At 47.4% G+C, this 17,156-nt stretch overlaps 1 protein-coding gene across 8 annotated transcripts in view; it reads left to right on the top strand.

The window, feature by feature from the left end:
* The first annotated feature begins 10,580 nt into the window (after window positions 1–10,580).
* Window positions 10,581–17,156, top strand: part of KMT2C (lysine methyltransferase 2C) — a 143,835-nt gene continuing 137,259 nt past the window's right edge. For all 8 annotated transcript variants that reach the window (XM_077936742.1, XM_077936737.1, XM_077936741.1 and 5 more), the window contains exon 1: window positions 10,581–11,337. In XM_077936742.1, the coding sequence (XP_077792868.1) occupies window positions 11,159–11,337 (179 nt within the window). In that variant the 5' untranslated portion in view covers window positions 10,581–11,158. The remainder of the gene's footprint in view (window positions 11,338–17,156) is intronic.

Genomic DNA, 17,156 nt, shown 5'->3' with positions numbered 1-17,156 from the left:
AAGTAGATAAATAGGGACCGCTTACTAGCGGGAAGGTAAACGGCGTTTCCGTGTGCGGCTCTGGCTCGCCAGAGCAGCGATGTCACGCTGGCCACGTGACCCGGAAGTGTCTCCGGACGGCGCTGGCCCCCAGCCTCTTGAGTGAGATGGGCGCACAACCCTTGAGTCTGACAAGACTGGCCCGTACGGGCAGGGGTACCTTTACCTTTACCTTTAAGTGGTATATAAATGTTATTAAATCAACCAAGCAAGCAACTTCAAACAAGTTTCCATGCAAAGTTCAACAAGCAAGAGCAAGCCCAGAATTCTCTCTTGAGCCCTGTCCTCATAGAGCCAGAGGGTAACATTGACCCTTGCCAGGACATTTTTGGAGGACTTATACAAATCCGTGTTATGGAAAGGAATTAGGCATGCTTTGCTCAGGCCGAACAGTTATTCCCTTTATGCATACACCCATTCTTGTAATCCCACAATCAACAAGGTATTAGTCATAAAGGAGATGCAAGCACTGAAAACTCTTTACGTATGTTGCTTTCTGTAGCATGGGTGGCATTCAGCTAAGTTTTACTCATTGAGTAAATCCACTGAAATTAATGAACATGACTGAGTTAGATCCACACGTTACAATGGGTCAGCTCGGAGCAAAACTTAGCTGAATACCATCCCCATATGTTGTTAAACAGAGACTAGCTGGGAAGGTAAGAGAATGAGGGAATGGAATACAGAAGTTAAGAATACAGAAGAACTCAGGTGGAAAGCATTTTTCCGCTTTTAAGCTTCTGAATTTCTTTGGTTGTAAGTTGGTTTGAGTTGCCTTGGGCAAGATAAACCATACTAACAAATTTAATTAATAATAGTATACAGGAGCCTCCATGCATATGCCCAAGCCTGCATACAGGGGTGCCAACTTTAATAAAATATGGGGGGACAGGTAAGCCCCATGAGAGACACTACAGCAGGGGCCAGCAAACTAAGGTATGTAGGCCGGATCAGGCCCCATTGCCATCAGGATCCGGCCCGCGGACTGTCTGTGGATCGGCGTGGGGATTCTGTTCGTTCAGGCTGTGCCATTCCCTGCGCCATTCCATTCCCCCCCCTCCCTCACACACGCTGTGGTGGCGCCTCCTCCCTCCTTCCGGCTTCTCCCTGCCCTGCCTAGAGGAGGAAGGGGGCTGGATTGAGCGCCATTTTAAGCAATCCCTCTCCAGAGTCAGCCCTTTTGCACTGCTCATCTTCCCTCTGCCACCGCCCTGGTGCTCCTGTGGGCCAGAGAGCAGAGCAGACAAGCTCACTCTGTCTACCCACGAGAAGCAGCAGTGGCAGCGGCAGCCCCTGGGAAGGTAAGCACAGCGGTGGGGGGTGGGGAGGACTACTTGCCCCCCTTGCCTCTTCTTCAAGCTCCCCCCACCCCGGTGCCACTGGGGGGTATAAATAATAAATTATTATTATTATTCTCCAGCCTGCCACAAGGTCTGAGGGACAGTGGACCAGCCCACTGCTAAAAAATTTTGCTGACCCCTGCACTACAGTGTGCATGGGTGAACACTGGAGGAAGAAGTAATGTATATGCTTACAAAAGAGCAGAGACCCTGGTCCCCAATATGCCATAGAAATGTCGCCTGGAAAAGTAGGGAAAGGGGGACCTGCTTTAGCCCCTAACAGTGCATGGCATTCTGGAGGAAGACATGGCTGACTGGCAAGCTAGTTAGAACCCAGAACATGAGCACTTCTCTTAGGCTTAGGGAGTGATGATATGCCGCAACATTGTGTTGCAGATCTTATTTGTATGTGTAACATTCAAACTATTCACTTACTGTTTGCAGCATATTTCCCCTCTGTACTGTGCACACAAAACACGGGAACAGTTGCTTTAATATATAGCGTAAAAGAAATAAATATCAAATAATGCTCAGGAAAGTTGTGCCCATTTTCTTCACTGGGGATATTTGACACATTTGTATCCGGTGCCAAAATATATTTCCTCTTATACACGAAAACCATTTGTGGCTTAGCCAGTGGCGTAGTCGTAGAGTGGGTTGTCAGCACCCGGGGCAAGGCAAGTAATTTGCGCCCCCTAACCCGTGGATTTGCGCCCCCTAGCCCGTGGATTTGCGCCCCCTAACCTGTGGATTTGCCCTAACCCCAGATGTTGCGGCCGGTGCGGCCGCCCCCCCCCTACACCCCCCACGCTACGCCACTGGGCTTAGCGATCGTTTGTGCAAATATACAATTAGACTCTCCTATAAATAAATTTATAAGGCTATAAGTGTCAGCAGGAGATTGGGTTCTTGCTTCAGCAGTGCACAAAACCACCCAACTAGATGACAAACAGCTGTCAAACACCATCATTTCCTTTCTCTTTTGGGGCTCAGTTGCAACTAATACACATGATGTCGCGGGCCGAAAGTGCATTTGCAAGAGAACAGAAAGGACGCCGTCACATCCTCCCCAGTCCTTGCCTTCTCTTATGGCAGAAGGGGCTTATAAATATACACACGTGTACACAGAGGTTGCACAGTCATCGCACGGGAGGTTTCCCAACTCACGCTACAATATAAAAAAAAGGAAAAGGAGTAACCCGCCTAGCTGCCTCCAACACGGCACGTAAATGGCAAGCCGCATCACCTTCCTCGGAGTTAGTATCCTTCCGCAGAAAAGAGTGCCTCTGCCATTCTTCAATTTCCCCTGCGAATAACAGATCGCAGTCGGGGGAGGGAACTTCTCGGAGCACTGAAAGTACGGGGGGCGGGAGGGGGGCTAAAAGAGGCGGAAGTGAAGAAGGGAAGGGATTTTTGCTTTCCGCCACAGCTGGGATCAGAAAATTGCAATGGGAGGCACCACAGCCTTGCTCCCTTTAGCAGCCAGGATCCGGAGCAGTGCGGGAGGGGAGAGTAGCAACATGTCCCTGATTTGCATTTTATTTATTTTTTGCAAAAGCACATCTCTTATCTCCCAACGCCAACTTTGCGAGGCCAAACAAACCCAGCCGGGGGAGCCTTGGCAAGGCGTGACGCAGCAGCAGCAAGCAGCAACAACAAGCTCTCTTTTGCAAAACAGCCTCGGCGGCGGCGGCAGAAAAACACCACGCCTTGAGAGCCGCCAGCCAGCCAGCCAGCGAGCTGGGCCCGCCTGGGCGAATTGGGAAAGCGGCAGGCTCGGCTGGCAGCTCCTCCCCGTTTGCAAGCCGGGAGGGGACCAGGCCTCTCCTCCTCCTCCCCATTGGAGCTTCCTTGCCTTCCGCGATGCACATAGCAGGGGGGAGGGCGCCGGAGAAGAGGCTTGCAGGGGAGGCCAAGGAAAGGGAGGGAGGCAGGGAGGAGGCCGCCTTGCTTGGGCAGCGCTGCCTTTTTCAGATCCAGAGGAGGCGAGCAAAGATGCAAAGCCCGATCTTCCTCCTTTCTCTCTCTTCTGCCCGCTTCCCCTCCCAGCTCCCCGCCTGGCTGCGTGTCAGGGCTCTCTCTGCCTCCTCCTGGGCCTGCCCGGTGCCCCGCGGGGGAGGGGAACCCCTGGCTTGACCTACTTTGTCCTAAAGTGGATTTGACAGGTTGGTCGCTGGCCCAGCTCCCCCTGCCTGGTACCTCTCGCGAAGCAGCCAGCTTGCCAGCCAGCCACAGCTCTCTCTCGGCTTCACTCTCGGCCAACCCACGCCCTGCGTGCTTTCCCCGTTCCCAGGGAAAAGCTTCATGCCCAGGCTCCAGAAAAACGTCTTGTGGTGCCATCAGGCTAAGCGATTATATATATGCATACAATATACTTTCCTTTATAGAAAAGGTGTATCTGCACGCTCCCATCCCACGCGCGTTTTCTCTCGAAGGGAGCCCTATTGATCCCGGTGGAGATGCTGGAAGGCTTGCTGAGGATCGCAGCCTTATTTTCATTGCCAGTCGACGGGCCTTTTATTTTATTTTTTTCTTTTTATTTTTTTAAAAAATATTGATACAGCAAGAAAAAAGAAAAAACACAAATAACAAATTACACACAGTAATAACCATAGACACATAATTTTCTTAACAAACAATAAAACATATATTGGTCTTAACACTAAAGACCCAACCTCCCGTCTATTCCATATTTCGATTTCATATTACTTATTGCCAATACACACTTTTATCATAATTAAACTTTTTCTTAATATATCGAATTTCTTATATCTAGGTAAAGGTAAAGGGACGCCTGACCATTAGGTCCAGTCGTGACCGACTCTGGGGTTGCGGCGCTCATCTCGCTTTATTGGCCGAGGGAGGCGGCGTACAGCTTCTGGGTCATGTGGCCAGCATGACTAAGCTACATCTGGCGAACTAGAGCAGCACACGGAAACGCCGTTTACCTTCCCGCCGGAGCGGTACCTATTTATCTACTTGCACTTTGGCGTGCTTTCAAACTGCTAGGTTGGCAGGAGCAGGGACCGAGCAGCGGGAGCTCACCCCGTCGCAGGGATTCGAACCGCCAACCTTCTGATCGGCAAGCCCTAGGCTCTGTGGTTTAACCCACAACGCCACCCGCGTCCCTTAATTTCTTATATCTACCTTGCAACTATTACTGAAGTTCCTCGAATGCTGCCTTTTAAAAGTATCCAGATGCTTGCATGCACACCATACATTTAAAGTACATCTTCCTCCCACCCCACAAATCCTGGGAATTGTAGTTCCCTCCCCCCGCAGAGCTACACTTCCCAGCACCCTTAAGTGACAGTTACCAGGATTTTTGGGGGGAGAGGGGGGAAGCCTTGTATGGTGGGTGCATATGTATGTGCTGTTCTGACTAGGGAATATTAATGGGGTTTTGTTTTCATTTGCCCTGCAGAAACTAATCTCTATGACTAGTGGGGTAGGAAATGAGCTGCTGCTTTGGAGGCACCATCACCCCACTCTGACACCTTATTGCCACAGTTGTATATGACTGACCACAGGTAAAAACAAAGCCACAAAGAAGTCTGCCCCCCCCCCCACCGAAAACACATTTACCTAAGTATTATAATAGTCACGTTCACTCCACTGTCATTAAAGCTGCTACCAGGTATGTAATCAGACACCTGATCTTAAGTCAGAAGGATAATGAGTAGAGCAAGGACATTCAGTGTGTTCGTGGTTGAGAGAGACTCCAAGGCTAAACCATCTCCCTCCCTGGGGCACAGCCAGATGGCAATAACTGGTGACTTGGGATGGTGTTGAATCAGTGCATCAGAGTAGTGAGTGTCCATCTGCATTTGTCTTCCAGCGGTCTGAACGGCTGGGAGGCACCAGCTTAGGTTTGCAGTCCACAAATCTGGCCTCCCGTTCTAAGTCTGGAACTTGTCTGGAAATTGTGCAAGCCATTTTCAGGGATATTTTCCACACTATTCAGTTGTCTCTCCCACCCACTCAAAGAAAACCCCCAGGTGTCATCTCAATTATTTTGTGCCACAGAACACACTGGGCCCATCTCTCTCTGCATGCATCCAGCCTCATTTATATTTGTTGCTTGCACTAAATGTTGACAAGCAAATCGAGGAGGTTCTTCCCAAACAACCTATTAAGCAATCATCCCAATTTGTTTGCACCAAGTTTGCCAGGAGGTTGGATGAAGTCAATTTTTTATTGAGCGTTTGTTCTGCTTTATTTGTTTGCGAGGGTGGTATGCAATGTTTCATCAGGCAAGTGTTATCCCACACTTTCTGGTGCATTTTTCTGTCACTTTCCTTATTGTGAAAAGTCTGGGTTTGGGGGAGAAGGGTGTTGGCTTTGTAGTGCAAGAGGATCAAGTCAGATTTAATTGTGCACCCTGGATCTACTTGTATATGATTGTATCCTTCCCCCAAACCATGACAGCCTGGAATTACCCTAACTTTGTTATATATGATCATTGCTTGGAAGTAACTAACAGGGCATAAAGATCCAAATTGTGACTGAAACTTGGAAATAAGTGCCACAGTGCTTCAAAGGTAGCATCTTTATTATTATTTATTGTATTTGTATTTCACCCTTCATCTGAAGAGCTCAGGGCATTTCACAGCATAAAAATACAAACTAAAAACACAAAATAAATAATAAGAACAAGGAAAAAACCTAACTCATAAACCCCCCTCCCACTTATGAGAGTTTGTCATGCACATATCTTCCTCTCAGGCAATTACCGGTATTTGTGAAGCAGTGCTCCACTGAGGATTACGTTTATATATCAGTAAGCTATATAATATAACTGAAAGGTTTAATAAAGTGGTGGTGGAAGAGCGTAAGTCCTGCAATATCAGGTGAAGCATTTGCAATAGACTTGACCTCATGCAACCCCAAACCTGCTGTAGCACTGCAAGTCCAGGCCTGCATCATACTCCAAAGAGGGCGGACAGCAAAGCAACAACTCTGGAGCACTCTTCCTACTCTTGCTTGCGCTTATTGGTTACGATGCTCTGTCCTTCATTCTTTCCCAAGTGCTATTCCTCCTAGAGGTGCCATTCAAACTAAGAGAGTTGTTCAACATTCTATAGACCACTTTTTAAAAAAGCTTTCATTGTACTCCAGCAATTTCACAACCAATAAGTATAAGTTCAAATTATGTGAACTTGCCTGGGGAAAGGATGGTATCTGGTGGCCCTAAAAGATTTCAATGCAAACTATATACCCCTTGTGGATCCTAACAATGTTCATTTGGAAGTAAGTGAGATAGTCCCAAGTATGCAGCTCAACCCTATACAAATTTACTAAAAAGTTAAATCCCACAAGGTTTATTGAGGTTTAGTCTGAAGTAAATGTGCAACCTCAGTTGTCTCCCAACACCCAAGGCAAGCCTCCAGAGGGTGCCCATTATAGAAGCACTCATAGCCTGCAATAAATGATTGTGCAATTGTTACCCCATGGCTTTTCTGTGAAAACTCTCTACTGTTATCACACAATCACAGTGTATGCCATTGTGCAACATTTCATTGTGTGGAAGCCTCATAAAAGCTAGCACGACGTACTCTGTGTGAAGGACTTTGTTGATTTGTCATAGACTTCTTATATTTTATATATAAGAAAATGCACCAGTTTAGAAGCAGCAGTGTCAAAGATAGCCTTCCGTATGTTGCTGGACTACAGCTCCCATCATCCCAGCCAACTGGTCATGCTGCTTAGGGCTGATGAGAGCTGGAGTCCACATGTGCAGAGCCACAGGGTCCCCACTCCCGAGATACACAATACTTTCGAAAATGGACATGGGTGTTACATTTCTATCCATTTTTCTTTTCGTTTAATCTCTCTCCCTGTATGCTGCTAAAGCTGTACCCAGCCATAAACTCACAAAATAGTCACGCTCTCAGCCTCCGCAGCTCCATGCACAGTATGGGGAAAATAATGCTGTCTATCTCTCAAGGTTATTGTAAAGCTTACTGAGATAATGCATGTAAAATACTGATATAATGCACACTCAAAAAGCCATATACAAATGCTAAATACTATTATTATGCATAAACCAATAGGAACCCTTTTAAACAAAGCTCTACATTCACTTTGGATTAATGAAACTTTTATAATGACCACCAACTGTTTAAAAATATTGGCTAATATGAGGTCACTGGATGTGTTTTTTTTAAAAAAATCCAAATTCTGCATCCAGGGTCATGCAAATTATGCAATCAGAGTCATCCAGCTGCAATTTTGATTATGGCTACGCAGAATTCCTACTGATTTCAATGGGGCTTATTCCCAAGTAAATGGGGTTAGGATTGCCGCCTTAATTTACCCAGGAGTAAGTCTTGTTGAATTCAGTAGCTCTTAGTTCTGAACAGAGGTGGCTAAAATTGCACTGTTATTTTCTGCCTCTAAAATCCTATGGCTCATTCAAAAGGTTCGAGGGTTAATTCTTTTATTGCCCCTAGCTCTGGTTGCATGACTCAGCAGCTGTGATGTGGTAACTCAAACAATAGTTAAACCCAAATCTAGTGTCAGGAGAAGGGGAGAAAGATTCTAAAAGGCCATAAAAAGCAAAAGAAGCTTACTTGGCGCTAGATCAGGTGAGAATGACATGCACCCCACCTTCGAGGCAGATTGTTGCCCCTTTCAAGCTCCACCCCACTCCCGCCCTACATTGTCGCCCCATGTCCTGGTATCAGGACAGAGGGCACCACGGAGCGAGCGTCTCCTCCTCCGAGCCAGTCTCGGGCTGTACTCTGGGACAAGTTAAATCCCATGTAATGAGGCTTAACCCCCGAGCCGAGCCTCAGAGAATCTGGGCAGGTAGCCAGCCAGCTAGGCCCCTATCCCAGGGGGAGTGGGGAGCAGGATTAGCGCCATCGCCAGCCCCCTCCACCTCCGCCCCCCCAAGCAGCAGCCCCAGCAGCTGCTGCAACCAGAGATGCTGGAAAGCATCCCTCTCCCCAGGCGATCTCCCTTGCTGGTGCCGCGCTCTCCCCACGCGCAGCCCCTTGCCAATCGCGGCTCCCCACCCTCCAGGCTTCAGTCAGTGAAAGCTGACCGGGGCGGGTCTGTAATGTTGTTGGACCGAGCAACTACAACCTACATGTGCGAGGTGTGTATGTGTGTACAGCCGTCCAATCGACGGTGCCTTCTCTGCGCCCAGGTGAAATGTCACGCCCACGGCCTGCCAGCGCTTTCTCCGCGCACACCCTCCGCCGATCCCTCCCTCCCTGCCTTCCCCTACACGTCTGCAGAGCTATTCCCTGCTCAACCTCCGCTGACCTCGCAGGGGCTGGAACAATCGCGCGGCCGAAGCGCCTCCCACTTCGCGCCTGGGATCTTGTGCGAGAGAGAGGTCTGGGCAGGGGAGCGCAGCAGCGCAGCTGTTGTCAGGCACTTCCACGTGTGCATATTTTGCAGAGCGCGCGGCGAGAGGCCCGCCCGCCCACACACACACCCCAAAAAAAGTCAATCGCGCGTAGACTGCGTGTGAAAACAGTCAGGGAAGCCTCAGTGGGTGTGGTCGTGCGAGGGTGGGGAAGGCGCAGCCAAGCCCGTGCCCAGCATTCTTATCCCCATTGGGAGAAGGTGGGGTTAGGTGTCCTTTTCACACCCAGACTGGGGACCATAGGAGCCAACACCTAGGCCCTTCGACTTTCCCCCTCAAGCAAAAAATTTGACGGGGTCAGCCCCTCTAAAGTTGATTGGGCTTCAGAGGAGCCAACTTGAATAAAATATGGAGGGGGGCCAGGTAAGTTCTGCCCTGCATAATCGATCACACTGGCGGAGCGCACACACAATTTGAATGACAATGCCCATAAACTTAGGGGGGCTCATATGTTTTATTGGGGAGGACGAAGGGGCCTCAACCATCATTCAAATGGTGTGCTTGCATTCAGTCTTGTGATCGATTACGTGGGGCGGGGTTATTTGTTCTCCCCCAATACAGTATTTTATTCAAAGTTTGCACCACTGCGCTGGATGAAAGGAGTTCCCTCGCTGATCCAGCGCGACACACACACACACACACACACACACACACACACACACACTGCCAATTTGAATAAAATATGCGGGGGGCAGATAAGCCCCGCCCCACATAATCGAACACAAGACGTGCACACGCACTGGCCATCAACTTAGGGGTGGGCCCAGCCCCCTCAAATATTTTATTGGGGGCCCCTCGAAGGGATCTCGGCCCCTAGATGTTGGCTCCTATGCGCGTGCAAACAGAGAGAGAGGCGCAAAATTCGCTTGCGCCACATATGCGAGGCAGCCGCACCGGGACAACAAGTCCTCCTAGGGGCTTCCAATCAGTCGAGAGAGAGCGAGAGAGACTCATCCCGTCCCTGGATTCCGCGCTCCACATTTTTGCCACAGCCGCCGCCACCACGACATTCGCCGCTGCCAACAGCAGCAGCAGCAGCAGCAGCAGCAGCGCCGCCCGTGAGGTCAGCGGCGGCGGCGGCGCGTCGAATGAGATGTCTGCGCTGAGAGGGAAAGGGCTGGCCGGTGGGCGGGCGACTTGGGCAGGCGCAGTGGGGGGCCCTGCCTAGAGGAGGGGGAGGGGGAGGGCGGGGAGTTCGAGAGAGGCCGAGCGATTGTCGCCGCCGCCTTCCCTCCCTCCCTCTTCTCGGAAGGTGGCGGCGGTGGCTGCGCCTGTGAGGGCGGAAAACAACAACAACAACAGCGCGGCGTTTTGAGCGGGCGGCTGTCGCTGCTAACTGGCGCGCCTCAGCGGCTGTAGCACGGCGACCACCGTCGCCACCTCAGGGAAGGAGGGTGTTGCGCCCGTCAGCCGCGCGACACCCTCCCTCAGAAACTGTCTCCTTCGCCCCTCCCCCCCCCGGCTTCTTCTTCTCTCTCTCTCCTCAAGTAAAACTTCCTGGCTGGCGGCGTCGCGGGCCCGCCTGAGGGGAAAAGGAAAGAAAGGAGCGAGGGAAGGCGGAGGAGAGGAGTCGCCCTGTAATGAGCCGTGGCACACCCTAGAGCGACCCACCTCCCTTCCCCGACACCCAACACCCACCACACACACACCCCCACCACCACCACCACACGGGCGCTTTCCAGTTGTACGTTCCCTTCCCTCAGCAGCAGCTGGAGGAGCTGTCAAAACTTCCTCTCAGCTGCCCTCCGCCCGCCCGCCCGCCCAGCGTCGGCCTCCGCCTCCTCCCCTTCCCCCGGGGGCGGGGGAAGGGCACAGGGCCAACGTCCGAAGAAGCGGCGGCGGAGGCTGCCTCCTCCTCGGCAGCAGCAGCAGGAGAAGGAGTCGTTCGTTGCCTGCGGCCGCCACCCTCCCCGGGGCCTTGTGTGAGGAGAGAGCGGGCGTCGTCGCGTGAGGGAAGGGATTCTCCTCAGCTGAGGCGGCGGGAGAAGCCGGCCTGCCCTGCGCGCGCCGGCGGTTGGTGGCGTCGTCGCCGCGGGTCGCTCTCCCCTCCTGCGCCGACCTCGCCGGCCCTCCCCTCCGCCCCGCGAGGAAAGGGGTCTGGTTGCGTGTGGGCTGAGGCGGGCCCTCCTCCCTTCGCCCTCCCCATGCCGCTACCTGCGCGCTGGTCCGCGGCGGCTGAGGCCAGCAATGCGAGGCGGAGGTAGGAGAGAGGAGGAGGAGGCGGAGAAGAAGCAGAAGCAGCAGCAGGAGAAGAAGACGACGACGAAGGGGAACAGCGGCGGCGGCGGGAGCAGGAGGAGCGTCGGGATCGCCGCCCTCCTCCTCCTCCTCCTCCTCACCCCCGTCCCCCAAGCTCCCTCCTCGCCCTCCATGTGCCTCCTCTCCCGTCCTGCTGACTAGGATGTCAACGGAGGAGCAGAGCCCGGCGCCGGCGGCCGAGCAGCCGCCGCCTCCTCCTCCGCCACAACTCCCCGAGCCGGGAGCTCCCCCCACGGCGGCGGCGGCGGCCGCCACAGACAAAAGACCTAGGGGCCGGCCTCGCAAAGATGGCGCTTCCCCTTTCCAGAGAGTCAGGAAGAAGTAAGTTCAGTGCGTGAGGGGATGGCGGCGAGAGGGAGAGGGGGAGAGAGGAAAGGGAGGCAGGGCAGGAGCGCTGTCAGCTCCAGGAAGGGGCTTCCTCCCCCTCCTCCTCTTTCCGGACCCAGTTGTCATGTCGAGAAGGGCCACCTCTGGCCTCTTTTCCTCCTCCATCCTCTCCCCTTTGCACTTTGCCTCCCCTCCCCTTCCTCGCCTGCTTCTGCCTTTCCTTTTGTTTATACTTTTTTCACTCCTCCCTGCCCCAGTGCCATATTGAGAAAGGCCCTGGCTTACCTTCCTCTCCTACTTCCTTCTTTCTTTCTCTTCCCCACCCCCCTGTTTTGTCACCGTCCTGCCATTCCCATTATTTCCCTTACTTTTAACTTCTTTTTGTTGTTCTCCTGCCCCAGGTTTCATGCTTAGAATCGCTCTCCTCTTTTTCTTCTCTCTCTCTCTCCTTTATTATCCTACTCCTTCTATTTTTAATTTTGTTCTTTCTTTTGAGATTAGTTTCTCTCACCAGGTCTTTTCTCTTCTAGCTTACTCGACCTATGCTTCTCTTGCCCCCCCCCCCCCACACACACACTCAGAGCAATATAGTGGGGTTTGTTTTTCCTTTTGTTTTGTTTTTTAAACCTGTTTTTAAAAGTCCGGTTTTGCCATAACAGGATTACTTTTGAAAACAAATTTCTTCTCACTCTCGCTGCTTACAGGCAGCACTTCTATCAATCTTAGGATGGTGATTGTGTAATGGGAAGCTCCTCCCTAGGAGCTGTCAAAAGCCACAGCCAGGGGTATGCACAACAACAGGAGAGTGGCTGGGGGAAGATTGTGGTGTTTTGGCTTTGTCTCTTGCTACTGCCATCTTTCTGTTTGTTAGCATCCTGACAGTTAATGTGAAGAAATTAAATTAGTGTCTCGTTTTATGGCTCTGAGTACTTGAGTATTAATGAAAACAAGGAGCATTATGTTGTCCTTTGCTGAATCTGACACTGGAGATGCAGGTAGTTTTGGCTTTCTTTTACACAGAAAGCATCATACAAAAATTAACATACTTAATTTTGTACTGAGGTTTGGGAGTACTTTGATACTAAGCATCTATGCTCTGTGTAATAATTAATATGGACTCAGTTAATGTACATGCTATAATTCTGTACTGGTCTTTGAAGCACACAGTTCTTCTGCCTCCAGTTAAATGGAAAAGAAAGGGGGCTATGGGTAGTAGCTAACTTTTAGAATATTACTTTCCACCTCAAAACAAAACAGACACTATGCTTTGCTTTCAACAGTTCAGATACTTGATTTTTTTAAAAAAATCAAAGGGATATGGGAAACCCCACTCATGTGGGCCTTGACTGGATAATGTATAGCTAAAGTTGACACTGCTGTTTTTATTGCATTTGCTTTATGCTGATACCAACTCATTCCTCCTTTTTATTTGATTGCTCAATAAAAGCAATCCTTTAAATTTTCAGGCAAAATTCAGAAATGTGATATTTTCAGTTGGAAGAAAAAGATTAAGGAAGTGAGGAGAAACAACTCACCAGTTTTTTCATCCATGGCAATGTATCCAGGAGGCATAGTACCACCAGTTATTGAAGACACCTCTGTTACCTATTAGCTACACTTAGTGTAAAAACTAGCATGAAGGCCTTGCCATTAGATGGCTTTCAGAAGTAATATTGTGCAGCTACAGATATGTACTTGACCTGTTCTTAACATGTTTTTTTAAAAAATTAAGGTTGTTTTTTAAGGTTGTTTTTTTAATTGACTAGGAAGTAAGGTGATGCAAAAGCGATTTCTATATTTTTCTATGGTTGCAAAATAGTCTGCACATACACTGTATAGAAGAGAACATGGGAAGGTGCTGTACTGGGGAATTCATTTGGCAGGTTTCTGTTTTTGGAGTGCTGCTTTACACTAAAATGTGTATGAAATACACATAAACAAATGGATAACAAGAGAAACCCCTGCTTATTTGTGGCTACCATACATTCGTCTGAATTGCCTTGCCTTGGGGGAAATTGTGAGCATGGAGGCTTGGCAGTTTTCAAAGAGAAGTTGTACAGTTGTTCCCCAACCTTAGATATCTTTGTTTACTTTTGTTTATTGTGCATCTCACACAGAACATACTATAGGGATTCTGCTTGTGGCAGACTGCAACACTGAGGGAAGGAGATGGTGTTTAAAGTATGTAGTATGTGCCGTATTGGTCAAAGCCAGTATCATGGATTGTTTCTGTAATGGTATGTACTGGTAAATACAACTCATATGGTGGAGCACTGATGGAATGTGTTCCTCTCATTTTATAGACAGGCTTCCTTGCTGTGCACCAGCTGCAGCCACCAGAACGCATAAATGACATGGTCCCTACACAATGGACTTAAAATTAAGTTTAAAATTATGGAACTCCAGTCTTGATATTTATGAATGACAGCAGACTAGTCTGAATCTGACAACAAGCCTAGCAGCCTTCTTTCCAGAAGAGGCTGGTGGAAAAAGCTCCTGGTCACTGCTACCAGTTCCAGATGCAGTGGTTGAAGAGAATCCCTAGGCTATAGTGATGATGGGAGGATAAACCCCATCAATAGCTGGTAAGCATATCCCTCCAGGTTACAAGACTGAGGCAATGATGGTTGGCAGGTCTTGACTGGATTCAACTTCAAAGGCTTTGCCTGCATCCCATTATTGACTAACATGAGATATGAAAAAAATAGAGTGTGCGTACATTATGCTTAGGTTATTGATGACACCTCAGCAGTCTCTACTTAGATGTGGTTTTGGCCTATCTCCATCATGAATGGGAATCAAATGGAACATATATTGTAGGAGGATTTCTGAAACACCCATTCCAAAACCAGTCCCATGTGCTACCTGACAAGCTACTCCACAAATCAGGAACTTCTCAAGGAGCTATGCTATGGCAGTATGAATAAATGTTTAAAAAGGAAAAATATTGGTAGATGCTTGTTCATGCAGCTTGCCGGATCCCCGCCCATGGCTTGTGAAAGCCACATGGGACAAGCAAGCTTGATCATCAGAGCTTCTAACAGGGACCACACAACAGACCAAAATCCACTATCTTTGGAACCAAGTTTAAACTTTATTACTGATTTGTGGAAAGTTATTGCCTAGTTTCCAGCCTCCTTCTTTTTAAGAACAAATAATTAGGCCAATTTATAAAACTATTTTGTTTCTTTACCCATTCCAGTATGCTTTCCAACCTGCTTTGAGAAAATGCTTGTGATCCTTGCTCACATTTTATAGAGGAAATTATATTCCATGAATCTGTTTACATAGCTGTTGTCAGTCATGAGGCACAGGTGATGCAAATGCTAAGTGGGATGTTGGTGTACTTCAGTGTTTTTAAAAAATTGTGATCCAGTTGCCTATGTGTTGGTAAGCTAATGGTTAGAACACTGCAATGCAGTCAGTGTGGGGCTAACTTTGGGGTTGGTCTGGAAGCTGCAGCTGATGCAGAGCATGATGGCTAGGTTGCTTGTGGGGGCAAACCAGCATGTAACACTCTATAGAGTTTGCACAGGCTAGCAGGCTGTTACCAGGCCAAGTTCAAGGTGTTGGTGCTAATATATAAGGCTGTGTATAGCTCAGGACTAGCTTATTTGAGAGACTGCCTTTTCCTTTATAGACCCAGTAGATCTCTGCAGTATGCAGGAAAGTTTTTCCTGCAAGTTACAAAGATCTCAGAAGTCTGCTCTGCAGTAACTAAGCAGAGCTTTCAGTGTGGATGCCCCTGTTTTGCATTCTTGTTGAGATATGGCAGGTGTCCACTATCTGCACTTGCCATAAACAATTGAATACTTTTTTGTTCAGACAGGCTTTCCCAGCTGGATAATTTGGTCTTCACTTGTGACTGCCTATTTTGTGTTTTTTATGTTTTTGTTATACATTGCCTTGAGACGATTGTATCAAAGGCAATTTCTAAATTGATGGTTATGGTAATATGCTCTCAGTAGAATTAGGATAGTTTTAGTTTCAATTGTAATAAAACATTTTTTTAAATAAAAAAAGTCATAGACTTAACATCATCATATTTTTGAATGAAGGCTCTCAAAGTGAAGCTAACCAGCAAAGCTGAAATGTTAGTGTTATACCTTTTTATTTTGGCTGTGTGACAAAAATGCAGAATAAGTAACATAACCATTTTAATGATGTTTCTATTACCAAAGTTTTAATATTACTATACTGAAATGAATTCAGAAAAGTGATCCTTGCAAGCATGTTCTGGGTACTTCTGCAATTCCTACAAGACTTCATACTAATATTTTATAGTAACCCATATAAGCAATAATTATGATTATTAATTCAAAGTGTCATAGGTCACATGAAGGCAAGAAAATTAAAAATAATTAAGTAGTGTAGCATGTTGTTTGGTGCTTAAAAAGTAACGGCAGATAGATCTTCTTACTATAAATGCTGCATCATATTTGCATCATATTCAAGTTCCAGAAGGTGCAGGAAAAACTCACTGTAAGGACATTTCCCTTTCAAAACAGATTACTACATAAAGTATCGTTTCCCTTTTTCTAGTGGGATTATGCTTAATTCAGATGTCTAGCATGTCAATAAGATTGCTTTGTGTGTTCTGTTATAGAGAGTAGCCAGCCATAGTGGTAATATAAACAAAACCATTATTGTACTGTAATAGCTGAACATATGTGTGTACAACTAAGGTCTCAGCAAGCCTGCTTTTTGAATGTTGACTGGTATATTCGTTGTGAATGCATATGCAACACCTTTTTGGCCTGTTCCAAATACAGTATAGCTTTTCACATTACTCATATTGTGAAGTGAATGTAAAAATGGACCTCTTGTAGGATGAAAACAGTTGTATGAATTTATCCAGAGAGTCTAGAAGTAGTTGAAGTGCCTTGTGAATGAAATGTGGTACCGTTAACTGGCGTGGCATTGCCCTTTATAAGTAGAAGACATCCTATCAAAAGAAACTGTTAATAGCTGCAATCCAACCAAGAGTTAGGCATATAACTAAATAGCTTCTTTCAATAAACCAAAAATTGTATACTCATTTGGATTAATTTTGTTTCAGGGGTGGGGACAACATGCATTTTTCTATTAACTGCAAATCTTATACATGTTTGCCCAGAAATGTCACTGATTCAATTGGCCTTGCTCTATAGTAAGTGTGTTTAGGTATGTAACCTAAGAATCTCAACATGATTATTAGTAATAATGATGCTGTGATTGTTAATAATTATTTATGCATTCCCCATTCTTACTGAAACTTAACCCAAATGGGAGTACAATTTCCAATCAACTGAAAGAAAAACTCTGACACATGAGCCCTTATTATGATTAGTAGAAATATTTGCTATTAAAGAATGATGGGATAAACTATTCTGCTATTACATAATAACAATTAGAAATTTCTGTATCAAGTCATGAAAATGCACCCTTTTATTAGAATAAGTTGAAATGCTGCTTGCATTCCCCCACTTGAATTTACAGAGGCAAAATCTCATACACTTTATTTTATGAATATAGAGTGTTGGCATATGTATAAAACCAATCCTCTACTTAAAAGTTTAACTTGATATCATTAAAAAAATTATTTGCTCATTCACCCCAAAGCCATAAACAAGTCTATCAGCTTGTATTTAGATACCCTACACTAGGATAGAACCCCCTTATGTTAACATCTGCATCTCACAATGGCAAGGTGTATTCTACCCAAAGAAGCTTCTAAGTTTAGAATGAAGGCAGCAGATGGTGATGAGATGGGTGTAGCAAAACTAACAATGAGACAGCTGTGAACAGCACAATGAGTTACTGGGCATAGCATG

Source organism: Podarcis muralis, chromosome 12 (assembly GCF_964188315.1).
Source record: "Podarcis muralis chromosome 12, rPodMur119.hap1.1, whole genome shotgun sequence".
Classification (NCBI taxonomy): Eukaryota; Metazoa; Chordata; class Lepidosauria; order Squamata; family Lacertidae; genus Podarcis; species Podarcis muralis.
This window is presented reverse-complemented; position numbering and strand designations above follow the sequence as displayed.